General features: G+C 40.1%; 1 protein-coding gene across 2 annotated transcripts in view; it reads left to right on the top strand.

The window, feature by feature from the left end:
• Positions 1–15,313, top strand: part of BBS9 (Bardet-Biedl syndrome 9) — a 1,052,120-nt gene that overhangs the window by 501,956 nt on the left and 534,851 nt on the right. For both annotated transcript variants that reach the window (XM_029589776.1, XM_029589777.1), the window contains one exon: positions 13,731–13,871. In XM_029589776.1, the coding sequence (XP_029445636.1) occupies positions 13,731–13,871 (141 nt within the window). The remainder of the gene's footprint in view (positions 1–13,730; positions 13,872–15,313) is intronic.

Here is a 15,313-nt window from a genome sequence, read left to right as displayed (position 1 = left end):
TCACAACTGTTTCTGAATTTGGGCTGGATAGCTCCATACCCAATTCTGTCCCCATGCAGACTCAGAACCTTGCTTCCTTGAGGTGGGTTTAGGATCCTGGAGTTCTTGGGGGCCTCCAAAATCTGCCCTTTTAGAGTAGGGTAATCTGAGGATCCTATGGTGAGTCCACCTCCAGCCTGAAAGTGGCACTGTGGACTCTTTGGGCCTTCTGTTAATTCTTGCTCTTTTCTGGCAGTGCCGAGCCTCTAGTGGCAGTGTCTTTATTGGTCTAGCAAGATCCAGTCCTTGGAGTGAGTATTTGAGTTCCACTTTGCGCTGGCTTCCCTACTGGGTCACTGATGCTTGAATTCTGATTCTTGTTCCTGATTCTGATGTTACTATCCTGCTGTAAGCTCTTGTTGATAGATAACTTACATTTTTTTGTTATTGCCTTGGTTTTGCTGTATTGCCTTCCTTTTTGTTGTAAATGATTAGTTTCATTAAAACTAACTATATTCAACTTTAAGTCATGTCGTGTCCCTTTTTGCAGGAATATCCTGCAGCATTCTAGGGATTCCCAGTGAAGTGGGTTGCTCATTTTACTATGAGGATTCTTGGCTAGAATCGTAACACATACAGTGGAATGTGAGATATTGATAAACACCAAGCAGGAAAGATATCTTGGGGTGATCATATCTGGTGATCTCTGAGTGTCAAAACAATGCAACAAGGTGGTGGCTAGAGCAGAGGAATACTAGGATGCATAGGGAGAAGCCTAACTAGTAGAAAAAGGAAGTGATATCACTGCTGTACATCTCATTGCTGAGGCCACATGTAGAGTATTGTGTCCAGTTCTGGAGGCCAAACCTCCAGAAGCATATGGTCAGAGTAAGAGCAGTCCAGAAAAGCCCTACTCTGTTCACCAAAAGCCCTAAGAAATGAGACTTAAGGACCTAAATGTGTATCTTGGAGGAGAGGTATTTGATAGAAACATTCAAATAACTGAAAGGTATACATAATATAAAAAAAGTAAACATTTCCAGTGGAAAGGAAGTTCTAGAACTAGAAGACTTCAAGGAGGGTAGACTCAGGATTAACATAAGAAAATATTTCTTTATGGATGGAGTGGTGGATGCATGGAACAATCTTCCAGGGGAGATGATAGAGGCAAAAACAGTGGTGGAATTTAAGAAAGCTTGGGATAAGCATAGAGGATTTCTTCTGGCGAAGAAGTGAAGGAAAAGTCAGTAATCAATTAGGATGTATGGTATGGAACAGGAAGTAAATTGAGCGGACTAGATGGGCCTTATGTCCTTATCTGCCATCATATTCTCCTTTTTTATATTTCAGTTATGAATGTTTGAAATAAGCCCTTTATTGTGATTAAATACTATGGATGTTTTAAGGATTCAGGAAGCCTGTTTACAAAATTATTTAATGGACCCCCATTCCATGGTGCAGTATTACTATATGGGCAATTTAACTCAGTAAATCTGTAATAACATAAACAGAAGACAGACTGAAAATCTTTATTGAGTTATCCCTCTATGAGGGTTATGCTTTGTTTTACAATGAATGCTACATGACATTTGAACTGTTTACTTTTTTCCTAAATCCTTTCTTATATTGTTGTACAATGCTTTCTCTCCTGTTTTGCTGCATTGTGCCACAGAGCTCAACCCTGAAGGTAAGTGAGTATTTATTTAGAATAAAATTGGATGCTTTAAACCAGACGCTTTGATAGGTACTGGCACAGAGGGTCTGTGTTTCAATTCTATTTGACAGTGTTCTGAATCTAGGGCCATCTCTTTGATAGGGTGAGTTGGTGTGCCTACCCTGCACTTCAGCATGAAGTCATCAAGTGCTCTCTGTCATGATCTCCCCCCCACCCAATCACTGGAACACATCTCTTTTCTCTCACCGGCAGGAGGAGAGCAGTATTTCTTATCTGTGCCTGCCTCCTCTTCTGCCAGATTCAGTCTGAACTATGCCTTGTGCACTGACAAGCATATTTTAAAAGGAGCGCGCATGCGCCCATAAACGCACGTATTGGGCACGCGAGAAAAAATACATTCAATTTTATATCATGCGTGCAAGTACCAGTGGTGCAGCTGCCCTTGTGAGTTATCCAGCTAAATGCCTCTGAATATGGACTTCTTTATTTAATATCGGGGACTTAGTTGCAGTGAGGTCAATATTGAAAAGTCTGTTAAGCAGATAGCTGGATTTGCCCAGTTATCTTTATCAGGAAATTCTACAGCACTTAGCCAGCTAAATCTGCCCCCACACATTTTGTGTGGGTAGCTTTAGAAGAGATATTTATTTGAAAAAAGTTATTTGCACAAATGTAGCTGGATAGCGCTGAATATCACGCTACTTGGCTACATTTAAAAAGCCCATCCCAGGAACACTCTGACTCCTTTCTTACCTGGCTATATTTGTGCAGGTAACACCTCCACAAATTTAGGCAGGTGAAGGGAGAATGTTGAATGTCTAAGATTTACCCAGCTATAATCAGATTTTTTAAATATCAACCTCAGTGTGTCTTATGCTGCTACCTGGGATCCTCTTTGTTTTTGTGCATTCTTTGGAATAGCATTTTATGGTATCATTGAAGATATTTATTTATTTACACTAATTTATACTCCACATGTTATTGCTAGTACACTTGTTTCATTTTTTTTTTTTTTTAATTATCTATTTATTGAATTTTCACAATTTTTACAGATAAGTATTAGCATTTCACAAATAGTAAGGGAAAAGCAATAACTTTTTTAGGAAAACAAGTATTATTAACAGGAAATAAAAAATCCCTTCCATTTAGCCCAAAGATTATAAGAAATGGGGGAGACAATTTTAGATAAAGAGCAGTTATTAAAGGAAATCTTAAACATTTTTAACATTTTAAGCATAAAGCTTCTGAGTTAACCTGAGCACATTTCTATATGCCTAATTTCCCTAAGGCTGACTGGAATGAGAATCGAGGTATATACGTAGTTGTTCTGGCTCTTTGAACTTATACCTGGAATCTTTATATATGATTAAACATTGACATGGGAACCGCAACAGAAATTTCCCCCCTCTGGACAAAACCTCCCCCCGCATTTCCAGGAATCGTCGTCTTCTTAACTGGGTTAGTTTAGTGAGGTCAGGGAAAACTTTCACGGGAAAACCATAAAATTTATGATCTTGATTTCGAAAGAACAACTTCAAAATTAAGTCTCTTTCAACAGATGAATCAAATTGAACAAAAAGAGTGGCTCTCTCCTTCACTTCCAATTCCAAGAATTTTTCCAGGATGTTAGTCAGGTCATAGGAATCCTCCATATTCTCCCTGCGATCTGATTGGAATTTCTCTTCGGTTGGCTGGGGTATATAGTATATTCTTTTTATTTTAGGAATATCCTGTTCAGCGAATTTTAGAACATTTATGCGATAGCATCTGAGCAATTCATGATATGTGACAATAATCTCATCTTAGGGAAATTTAAAATCCTTATGTTATTCCTTTTAACAAGATTTTCCAGATTTTCCATTTTGGTCATTTGTATAGACTCAGATTTGATCAAATTCATCTGAATCTTTTCCATTTCTGTTGTCTTATTTTCCAATACAGATGTTAATAATTCAATTTTCTCCAGCCTCTTTTCTAATCCATGACTCAAGTCAATACTTTCCCTATCTGTAACAGTTAGGGAGGCTATAGATTTTTCCATAGTAGAAATAGCATTTAGTATATGTTCCAAAGTCACATTGGGGGTTATGGAGTGTAAAGAGTCACAAACCACCCGTATTTCTTTCTCTTTTCTCATTTCAGGCTTCAGAAAAAGAGAGTTACCTTCACTGGTTTCCTGAGGTTTTTCAACCCGTAGGGCCCCGGAGTTAGACTCATCTAAACTCACCGAGGAATTAGGAAATCCTTCCCTTCCTCTCTGGGCTTCTCCTACCTGGAGAGTTGTTTTGTTTTCCAGCAGTGCAGAGATGTTAATGTCCGGCTCTAATTTCTTAAGCGGTGCCTCGGGGGTTTTTGGCGCGCCGGGGCTCAAAGATGTTTATGTGGCCAGAAGGCTCAACAGCTGCTCTCCGTCGTCTCCTCCAACGGCCCCTCCTTCCGGCGTTTGCTGCAACAGGCCAGCGAAAAGCTCCTCTATCCGTGGCTGATGTAATGTTTGAATCGGGGTAGAGGTAACCTCTTTAATTTTCGCCTTACGTTTCGTGTGTGGCATTGTACCACCAAACGAATTTAGAGAAAATGTAATAGGAAATCTTTTAAGGAGAAAAGAAAAGGAAAGTCACCACGGAGCTCCGCTTTCCGCTGCTCACTCGTCGGCGGCCATTTTGTCTCCCAGTACACTTGTTTTAGGCAGATTACAACATAGAAATAATACAATATCATAGCAAATGTTTAAAAGAAAATCAGTATTCAGAGGAATTGCAATGCTTTGTATATTGGTTTGCTGAAATGTCAGCTTAGTGCCTTGCAAATCTTGTTGAATGCTGCAGGCTCATCTGGATTCTGGGTCACCACTTAAAGAACATATTTCAATAGTTTTCCAGGCCGTGCATTGGCTTCCAATTGAACAAAGGATCTAATTTAAGATTCTCATTTTGGTTTATAATACTTAGCTATGTTGGTACTATCCAATTAATTTATTGTATCGGGCTCGCATTTGTTGGCTCTTCTTAGTGAAAAAGTTTCTCTCTTGAAGAAGACCCATTTTAGGGCCTTCTCCCAGATTGTCTCCACACTATGGAATAGTCTTCCCTTATAACTACGTCAAATAGATGATTATAAATCTTTTAGAAAACTTTTCAAATCATATCTGTTCCATGAAACATTTACTTCTTTATAGTTGTGATTATATTTTAATATTTATGCTGTTTTATTTTCAAGACCCACCAGTGGCCAGCTCTAATACCTAGTTTCCAAAGAGAAAAAGGCTTATGAGATCACCATGTCTGTGTCTGTGAGGACTGGCCAAGAAAAATCCTGTGGACTGGAGCAGTAAACACTCTGACTCTAGCCTTTTCTCTTGCAATTTCACTTTAACTTCACACAGCAAAATAAACTTCACAACACTGCCTACCTCCTCAGTCTTCTGTACACACAACTTTCTAGAGTGGTTCGGAAGCTCCTACTCCTCTCTATTCCAGCTGGGCTTACACACTTATTCCCCTCTCACTGGTTATGCCCTTTGAGCTCCTCCTGCCCAGCAGGATCCTGCCCATAAAGCATTCTCCCTTTTGGGGATTTAAGGTGAACCAGGTATCTAGCCTGGTCTTATAAAAGTTTATAGGGGAAAATAGGGGACACTCTCTCATATACCCCTCCTCTCAGTTTGTGCTCATTGGCCCAAGCATCCTCTGTCCCCCTGGATTCTAACCAGGGAAGTGCTTCACATTGCCACTCCCCCTTATCTGGCCTCCTGTTTGCTAGGCTTGGGCCCGGGGTTCTAGGGTCATGCTCAGCCCCTCCTACTAGGGTTACCCTAGACAGCACTACCACCATCACACAGTGTGCCATTTGTGTAGTGTATACCCCAAGTTTTTTTACTGATTCCTTTGCTGGCTCCGGGTTCAAATTCCATGAGGGAGCTTTTTAAATTAGCTGGAGGACATCAAGTGCTGATTCCTCTATTAGCAGCTGTGAGTACTTCCTGGCATCTGGTGTCTCCTTTGTAGCGCTACTTCTTGGCTCCTCTATATCTCCCAGTTGCTAGTGTCTTCACAGTGCTTCCCTCTGGGATCTCTGCGGTTTCCTCCTCTGTAATCTCTACTGCACCTCCCACTGGCATTTTCATTGTGCCTCCTTCAGGAGTCCCTGCAGCATCTCCCACTGGGGTCTTCACTGTGCTTTCTTCTAGGATCACGGCAATTCCTCCCCCTGGGGTCTCGGTGGCAGCAGCTCCATCTGGCTTCCCTGTTGTGTCCGTGCTAGGCTAATTGGCCTGTACCCTGCAGGTCACCCTATGGTGCCCCTTCTGAGCATCCTGGGTTATCCCTTCCTGGTACGGGTACAAGGCTCCACCATGAGCTCTCTGTTTCTTCCAACACAGTTCTTGCAGGATCTAACCCTTGGCACTTCTCCTGCCGGGTTGAGCTGTAGTCAAATGCATCCTTCAGCTGCTGCGCTACCATCGGGTTCTCTGCAGTGGCTTTCTCAGGATAATTTCCAGTGTGTTTCTTTACTCTCAGACAGTGTAAGCTCTTCTTTGTAAAGGTGGCAAGAATAGCATTGTTTGCTTCTAGGATCCTTTAAACCTTAAACCCAGGATAGCTGGCTCTATCTGAAGCTCTCCTGATACTTCCTTTCTCTTTCCCGGAGGATCTAAATTGACGCTTGCAAACTTCCTTCAGTCATGCCTCCAGACTGCTGCACTTTGGTGCTGCTTTCCCTTTTTTTTTCCTCTTTAGAGCCTGAGCTTATTGGGGCTAGGCCCTGTGCACACCCAGTGATCTCTTCCGTCTATAAGAACATAAGAAATGCCATACTGGGTCAGATCAAGGTCCATCAAACCCAGTGTCCTGTTTCCAACAGTGGCCAATCCAAGTTGCAAGTACCTGGCAAGTACCCAGATCCCAAGCTACTATTGCTTATTAATTACCATAATAGCAGTTTATGGATTTAACCTCTAGGAACTTATCCAAACCTTTTTTAAACTCAGTAACACTAACTGCTAAAACCGCATTCCCTGGCAATGAATTCCAGAGTTTAACTATGTGCTGAGTGAAAAAGAATTTTCTTCCATTTATTTTAAATGAACTACTTGCTAACTTCATGGAGTGCCCCCTGGTCCTTCTGTTATCTGAGAGAATAAATAACAGATTTACATTAACTTATTCAAGTCCTTGCATGATTTTGCAGACTTCTGTCATATCTCCCCTGAGTCGTCTCTTCTCCAAACTGAACAGCCCTAACTTCTTTAGCTTTTCCTCAAAGGGCAGACGTTCCATGACCCTTATCATTTTGGTCGCCCTTCTCTGTACTTTCTCCAGTGCAGCTATATCCTTTTTGAGATGCGATGAACAGAATTGCACACAGTATTCAAGGTGTGGTCTCATCATGGAGCGAGAGAGGTATTATGACATCCTCTGTTTTATTTTTCATTCCCTTCCTAATAATTCCTAACATTCTGCTTGCTTTTCTGATCGCCACATCACACTGGACACATGCCCTGTTTCAGCCCAGTACACAACTGTGGTCCTTTTTTTTCTGCCTCACTTTATTTTTCCAAAAAGGAAAAAATAAGTAAAACAAAACCTACCTCATTGGCTCTTACTATACTTTGATACAGGTCCTCACTTTGGACAGAATTTGTCCCTTTAGTCCACAAAAAAGCCTAAACCTGCTTCTCTCCAGGCCCCACCAACTGCTCTCTGCTTTAAAGGCAGTTTTCACTCTTCTCTCCATTTTTTTCTCTCTCGCTGTTCTCTGCAGTTCTAGCAGTGCTGCTTGGCTTCAGTGTGCTCTGCAAGCCACACCCTTTTGCCTTCAACTGTTACTAGCAGGCCACACCACAAACAAACTTTTCTTTCTTTTTTCTGGATGCTTTGGGGTTTTCTCTGTACCAGGTTTTAGAGAAAAAAAAATCCTCCTGGCATCATATGTGAGGATTGGATGAGCAAAATCCTCTGGACTGGAGCAGTAAACACTGACTCTAGCCTTTTCTCTTGCAATTTCACTTTATTAACTTCACGCAGCAAAATAAACTTTATAGCACTGCCTACCTTCTCAGTCTTCTGTACACACAACTTTCCAGAGCGATTCAGGAACTCCTACTCCTGGAGGGATGGGGGCCTCTTTATCCCAGCCAGGCTTTCAGCTTATTCCCCTCTCTCTGGTTTCGCCCTCTGAGCTCCTCCTGCCAGCAGGGCCCCACCCATAGAGCATTTTCTCTTTTGGGGATTTAAGGTGGACCAGGCATCTAGCCTGGTCCTACACGGTTTATGGAGGAAAATGGGGTCACTCGCACACAGACCCTTGTCTACAACAAATTTTCAATGGATATATATTTTTGGATCCACATGTGTGTCCATAAGTGCCAGAAACTTGGCTCAATTAGTTCTGCATGGACCTTTTTTTATTTGACTCAAAGAGGGAAACCAATGAGGCAAACACAAAAATAAAATAGTGCAGTATGGCTTTGGATTAATTTGTTTTGGAAACTTAAGAAAACTATTTTTTTAGCTTTACGTATGGATTATTATTTAAGTTGCTGTTTAGAAAGTTTGTTCCCGATTGGTATAAAATAGCAGCTAACTCTTACTACATACTGCCACTCTGGTGCTTTAGTCCCTTAGCTTGTTTTAATGGAACTACCATGCATTTTCAATTCAGCAAGCAGAAAGGATTTTCTGGCAGCTTGATCCAGTCCTATTAGACAAACCTTAGCCTCTGCTCCATGTACCCTCAGAATAATGCCACACAGAGCCAGAAATCTATAGACTAATAAGCCTGATATTGGTGCCAGGAAAAATGACTGAGGTTATTTTTAAAAGCAAATTTTCTGCCCATATGGATAGACATGGTCTAAAGGTTAAATATACTGCTATAATAAACCACACAGGTTATAGTATTATAATAATATGGCACTCAAATTCTAAACTTCAGCATAAGTATACAGCAGCATCACCAAAAGAACTCTAGTCATTGTCAGTCATAGTCATTTGCAGGTGGATGTAGATCCACCTGCCTGCTTTAGGGTTGGAAGTTGTAAAAACTCTACCCCTCCAATAGTGGAGCATGATAGTCAGAAGCCGCTCCTTTGCCAATTTGTTCTTCACCTATATGGTATGTTTGACCTAGTTCATTGAATTCAGGTGTGTCCAAACCTCACTGGCATTCTCATGTATGTATAAGGAGTATGAAGGGGAAGATCTCATCCTGGTTGTAGAAGCTCTGATATGGCCAGAAGATGGTAGGGACAACCAGAAACTAACCTAAGTAGGCTTCTTGATCACTGGCCTGCCTCTGAATTTGCTTATGCCCCCCACCAACATCCATTTTCCCGACCACTGGTGGCAAAACAACTTGCCACTGCAATTGGCCAATTGTGACCACAGGCCCAGAAAGTTTTCCTGGTATTCTTTCTCCCTCCCAATCAGCTTAGAGGTGGGTGAGGGGAAACACTGTACAGCCATGTTCAGTAATAGCCATATTAGGGCAAGTACATCCCAATGCCTTGGCTAAGTAATGTCCTAAGGCATAGCTAAACTCCAGGATCCATTAAGTTTATGCTGTTACACATGTCAAATGCAGAGCCAATGCTGGCCTCTTGTTTTTAACACACAACACAGGCATTTTTTATAATAATATAATCAAGCTATGTGCATCAGTGGGTTGAAAGTTCAGCTTCACCTGTAGTGAGTGAAAGAGATATACTGTTTAAATCGGCTATATACATGTGGTATCTTATTTCAAACAGTGATAGATTTTTTTTATATGCCTGATCTGCAAAGAGTGTGTTATGGAGACACAAGCTTTCTTTTGTTCACTGAAAGGACAATTATTTTGTTTTCCTGTATGGTTTGCTCCCTATCATTACTGTATTAAAGTTACATGAGTTGGATAGTTTCAAGCACTGCTGTAAATGATGCAGGGAATATAGTCAGAGAGAACCGGAAAGGATCAAGGAAGTTCTGGAGACCAGAATTTGCTACTGGTTTGGAGTTCCTTATGTCTGGTCTAAATTTACTTTTATAGGCCATGAAAGAGTTCTCCATTGCACTTTTCTGAACAGTGATGACAGATATTTTTAGCCAATTTGTGACTCACACTGGATCATAAACACAATGTTATAGATATAGTGGAGAATATATTTTTCTTTCAGTAAGTACTTTTTAAATTTATCTTATTTATTATTTCAGTTTTAGTTGCTCAACTCTCCAGAAAACTCTGAGCAGCTTACAAAGTAAAAACATAGATTACAATAAAACCATATATTACCTAGTTTGCTGAATGTCAAAAATTCCCCTGACACTCTTATGTTCTTTTGGAAGGGGATTCCACAGATTTGGCCCAATGGCAAAATGCCCTTTTTGCATTAAAAACAATGTGGTGTCTGTTAATGTTGTAAGCCCTGGGACGAGCGTAAGGCTCAGCTAGGCTTGTACACCTTTAACCTGTCCCACAAGTATTGTGGACCTGATCCATAGATCATGCTATGTATCTGATTTAAGATTTCAAACCCAATTCTAGACCTTAATGGCAACCAGTGAAGTTGTTTAAGAGCAGGTGAAACATGATCTGACAGTTTCATAACAAATCATGCCGCTATAATCTGTACTCAGTGAAGTCTAATCAATTGTTTCTTTTTAACCCCAGCTAAAAGGGAATCATACTAGTCCAATTGCCATGAACTGCGGATTATCCATAGCTGCCAGTAAGAGATTTTCACTAGGTTGTTCACTTGACTTTGCATTGTTAACTTCAATTCTAAAATAATCCCTGGGACTTTTTTCCCATGGTTTTAATTAAAGCAGGTGACCATCTCAAAATAGAGCAGGAGTTGTCAAATTCATAAAGTATCTTATCCAGTTTTCTGAGGACTGAGAAACAATTTATTAAATCTTTTCCAATTCTTAACCCCCTCTAAAATTGCCATAAACTGAGACAATTTATTTATCCGATTTACTCCCAGATCACAGAGAATCTGAGTATTATCTGTATACAGCATATATTTTAATCCCAAATCTTTTATCAAATGTGCCAAAGGCTGCATGTAAACATTAAATAATAAAGAGAACAGCACTGAGCCCTGAGGAACTTCACAATTTACAATTGCCTTCGCTACATCGTCAGTTGTACTCTCTGCAATCTCAAATCTGAAAAAGAGCCTAGCCAATATAACACTGCTGCTTCGTAAAGTGTTACATTATTTTTTAATTTGACTGACAAGAAGTTAAAAATATCAAATCATTAATACAAGCATAATACAAAAATAATCTGCTATGTATGTATGCCGAAACATGTAATGAGTTTTAAGTCCTTGCCTTGAAAAATAAGTGGATAGAAAGATTTTGTGGTGAATTCTGCCACACTGTGTTTCATGATGTTTGGTAGGGTTCTTTAAAAGTTTGTATGTTTGAAGTCGTTTACCATTTTTCACTTGCAAGAGAAACAAGGAAAATCCTTTTTACATTGAATTCTGAAGAAACAGAAACTGGTTTAAAAATTCCTTCTGTTCTGGAGACTGTATCTCAAAAGAGACAGGATGGAGGCAGTCCAGAGAAGGGCGACCAAAATGGTGGGAGGTCTCCATCAAATGACTTATGAGGTTGAAGGACCTAAATATGGATACCCTGGAGGAGCAGGGGAGATATGATACAGACCTTCAGATACTTGAAAGGTTTTAATGATGTACAATCAACAACAAAGCTTTTCTGCTGGAAAGAAACCAATAGAACTAGGGGTCATGAAATGAAATTCCAGGGTGGACGACTCAGAATCAATGCCAGGAAATATTTCTTCACGGAGAGGGTGGTGGACGCCCAGAATGCCCTTCTGGAGGAGGTGGTGAAGACAAAAATGGTGCAAGAATTCAAAACAGCATAGGATAAACACTGTGGATCCCTAAAGGCAAGAGGGAGGGGAATGAAATAAGAGGCATGTGGGTAACTTGCTGATGTAGCAGCTACTACCCTTAACAATTTAAGCCTTCATACTGTTGATGCAACTCCATCATTGCTCGCTGCTTCAACAACAGGGGGAAAAGAGGAATTGGATTCAGACAAAACCAACAAGGACATTGAACTGTATAGTCTGGAAAACAAATAAGCATGGGGGTAACTTGCTTGATGTGGCAGTTACTACCCTTAACCAAAAAGCCTGATACCAAACTTCTGATACAATTCCAACATTGCTCTCTGTTTCGATGGCAGGGGGTGAAAGGAAATTGGACTCAAACAGTAACCAACAAGAGCCCTGACCTTGGCAGTCTAGGTCCTTTTCTGCCATCACTTCTGTGCTTGTACAGTTCCTTTTTTAGACAGGTAAATTTTGTACACATAATTTAGCCTGGAAGTGGTGGACATTTTTCAGATATTGGATTTTGTTTGGGTAATTCTAAAAGTTACTGGAATAACCCTTTGAATACTGACCTCTGTGTTATATTTTTGTGGAAATATACAAAGAAATAATTGTGGGGCATCAGCTCATGAATGGCTGAGCTTTATTTCCATTGAGGTGTGTAAGATTGGTGCATTGGCATCTACTAGAAAATATCATATGCCAAAGTAAAGTAGTACAGCACACATTTAGAGGGATGATGGATTCTAAGAGCTCCGAGTTATGAAGAATCTGTTAGGAAGAATTCCCTCCCCCCCCAGCTCAGAAATGAACCCTCATCGCAAGTCTTCAAAAAACATCTCAAAACATGGCTGTTCATAAAAGCCTTTCCACCAGACACTTAACCCACCTACACGCACCTTACCCTTCCAGAATTCATCTCACCCCCCCCCCGACCCTCCCCTGACCCACCCACACACCCCTGATCTCCCCCCCCCCCGACCTTACACCCCACTGCCCACCTCCCAGCAATTATTATATACTATTTATGTTAAATTACTTATACCGCCTTCCTCTCCTCAATTTTTTAATCCCTCCTGCCACTTAAGTCATAACTGAATGCTTACCATGTCATTGCGAACATTGTTACCATGTTATAACGGTACCATGTTATAATGTAATATAGTCATAATCTTCCATGTTATACTGTTACCATGTTATAATGTAATATAGTTATAATCTACCATGTTATACTGTTACCATGTTTTAATGTAATATAGTTATGATCTACCATGTTATAATGTAAAATAGGGCGGACCCCGCCCTATCTCTCAGTTTCCTGTAAACCGATGTGATATTTCGATCGAATGTCGGTATATAAAAGAAATAAATAAAATAAATTTCCAGCTTGCAGAATACTAATATTGCAGAATACTAATATTGGAGTTGTGGTATGTATGTTGTAATACACATTGTGGCATGTATGCCACAATGTGTATTACAACTGTATTAATTTCTAATTAAACTATTCTAATTGTATAGTTTTTCAATCACCACACATCACATATTTATGATTTTGCATTGCATCACTATCAAATGAGAAAAGAACAACTTCAAACCTGCTTTTTTAGTTTTGTTTAATTTTAGAGCCCTCAAAGTTACAAGTAAATTCAATTTGCACACCTTTCCCCCAGGTTTTCTGCTTGAATAAGGAGACAGGGATGTCATGAGAATTGTTAGACCATGTTGACTCACACTCATGTATTCTGTGCAACTTTGCTGGCAATTCTACTCTGGAAATAGCATCCTGCTTACTTTTTGAGGCACCAGAGAGTTGGGTAGAACATGGGTGACTGTAGTCACAATTCAGGAATTCTTCTCCCATTATGTGAGCTTGTGAGCAGTTTTCTTGAGGGTTGATTTAATGTTCATTTTATTGTTCTTTTAGCTAACCTGTAATTTTCAGTATATATGCCATTGTGATTCATTTGTTAACACTTTAAGGGCTTCTGATGCTTGTGGAACCAAGAAAAGTTCAATCATACCCTATAAAACCCTATTCTAATATAACAGTCCATGCTAAGGACCATTTCTTCTTGTAGATTAGATAACCTTCTCTTTTGCTTAGTGTTTATTTTTATAGATAAAATGACTGTTATTTATTTATTTATTTGTCAAGTTTTATATACCATCGTTCGGTTTCACCATCATTTCTTATGATATAGAGGATTATACTTTATTACAGGTGTACCTCAAGTTGTCTTGTGCAAGTTTCGACTGCCTTTGAAGTTAGTTTGCTTACCGGGCCAACCTTCAAAAATTGCAAATCACAAACTAACCCTTGATACCAATCAACCTCCAGTCAGACTTGCCAACCTCTTCCCAGGTAGGACATTTTGATATTGTTTGTAGTATACTGTCACTTTGAGTAGACACTCACGCTCCTGAAGGAGAGTTCTTGAAATTCTCCCTAGAGGAGTCTTCAATTTGTTCTGTTCAAATGTGTTTAGCTGAAGTTCCAATTACTGTACTAAAGATCTCTTGCTTTGATCAGCCTACAGTTCTGTCCTCGTTCTGATACAGAGTGTGGATGCTGCGAGCATTCTTGGGTGGGGAGGGGGGGAAGGGGATGTGGAAGGAACCAACCTCTAGTAAAGGCTGGTAACAAAAAGAAATAACCTTGTTCTAGTATCAGAAATGTAAGTGATTCAAAATGGCATCCGTTATCACTGAGTAAGGATGTGGTAATTCTGTAATCATCCTTAAGGGCTTGATTCAGTTAAATTGTTTTTATTCTCTGTAGGGAGAATAGACCTAAAAATGTGAACCATAAAAGTAGATATTTGGCAAAAAGACGAAGATGTCAAAGTCACCCCCCGCCCCCTAATAAAAGATATGATTGCATGCAAGAGAAGTTAGCATAGATGCTCCACTAACCCCCTCTCTTCAGCCTATAGCTATGCCCACAAACTCCCAAAATAGATACATGCCATTTATTCACCTCCAGCAAATATCAGACATAGAATTTGGACCACAGTACTGCCATAGTCATGCAGCTCCTATTCCTTCCTATGAAGATATTTTGACACTTTGAAAATGTGTTCAGTTTTTACTTTAACACTTTACCCCATGGACTACTCTTGTCATAAATAAAAGTACTGCATATATTGATATATCAGTCTCACAACTTACTGTATACACATTTTACTCACATCTGTCCCTCATACTACATTCAATTTTTTGTTTCCTTCTTTTAGTTTAAGCTGCAGTCATAGCAGGAACATACTTTTGAGTTCTTCTAGATATTGATGAGATCAGGAGAGTATACCTAGCATCAGCACTGTGAATTATTTGCATTACATCTATGTAAACTGTGGGTGCATATGTTTTCCTACTTGAATGATTGACTGATCAAGGGCACATCTTATCAGGAGCACACAAATCTATGTAGATCACTACCCAGTTGTTGCTAGGACAGGATGGCATGGGGTATCTCCAGCCCTCATTCTTTCCTTTTTAAGACCTCAGAGGGAGGAAGGGAGAAGATCCGTGATAGGTACTTTTTTTGATAGCAGGGAAGCAGGGAAGACTGGTCATGGGGACTTTTTTCCCTAAATTAAGTAGGAGGAAGGGTGGGGACTTTAATTTAAAAATTACATGAGGGAGACAGGAAGTCTGACTAGTCAGATTTAAGACTGCTATTTCCGTGCCTAGATTTGGCCATCCAGATCTGTGCTGAAAATCAGTCTATCCACCTAAATTTCTCTCCCCTCCAAACCTAGCCCCACCCCTGGGCCTGCCCAAAATTTGGCTGGCTAAATTTAGCCA

This window comes from Rhinatrema bivittatum, chromosome 2 (genome assembly GCF_901001135.1).
Source record: "Rhinatrema bivittatum chromosome 2, aRhiBiv1.1, whole genome shotgun sequence".
In the NCBI taxonomy this organism is placed as follows: domain Eukaryota; kingdom Metazoa; phylum Chordata; class Amphibia; order Gymnophiona; family Rhinatrematidae; genus Rhinatrema; species Rhinatrema bivittatum.
The sequence above is the reverse complement of the archived record's forward strand: the minus strand, read 5'-3'. Positions and strand labels throughout refer to the sequence as shown.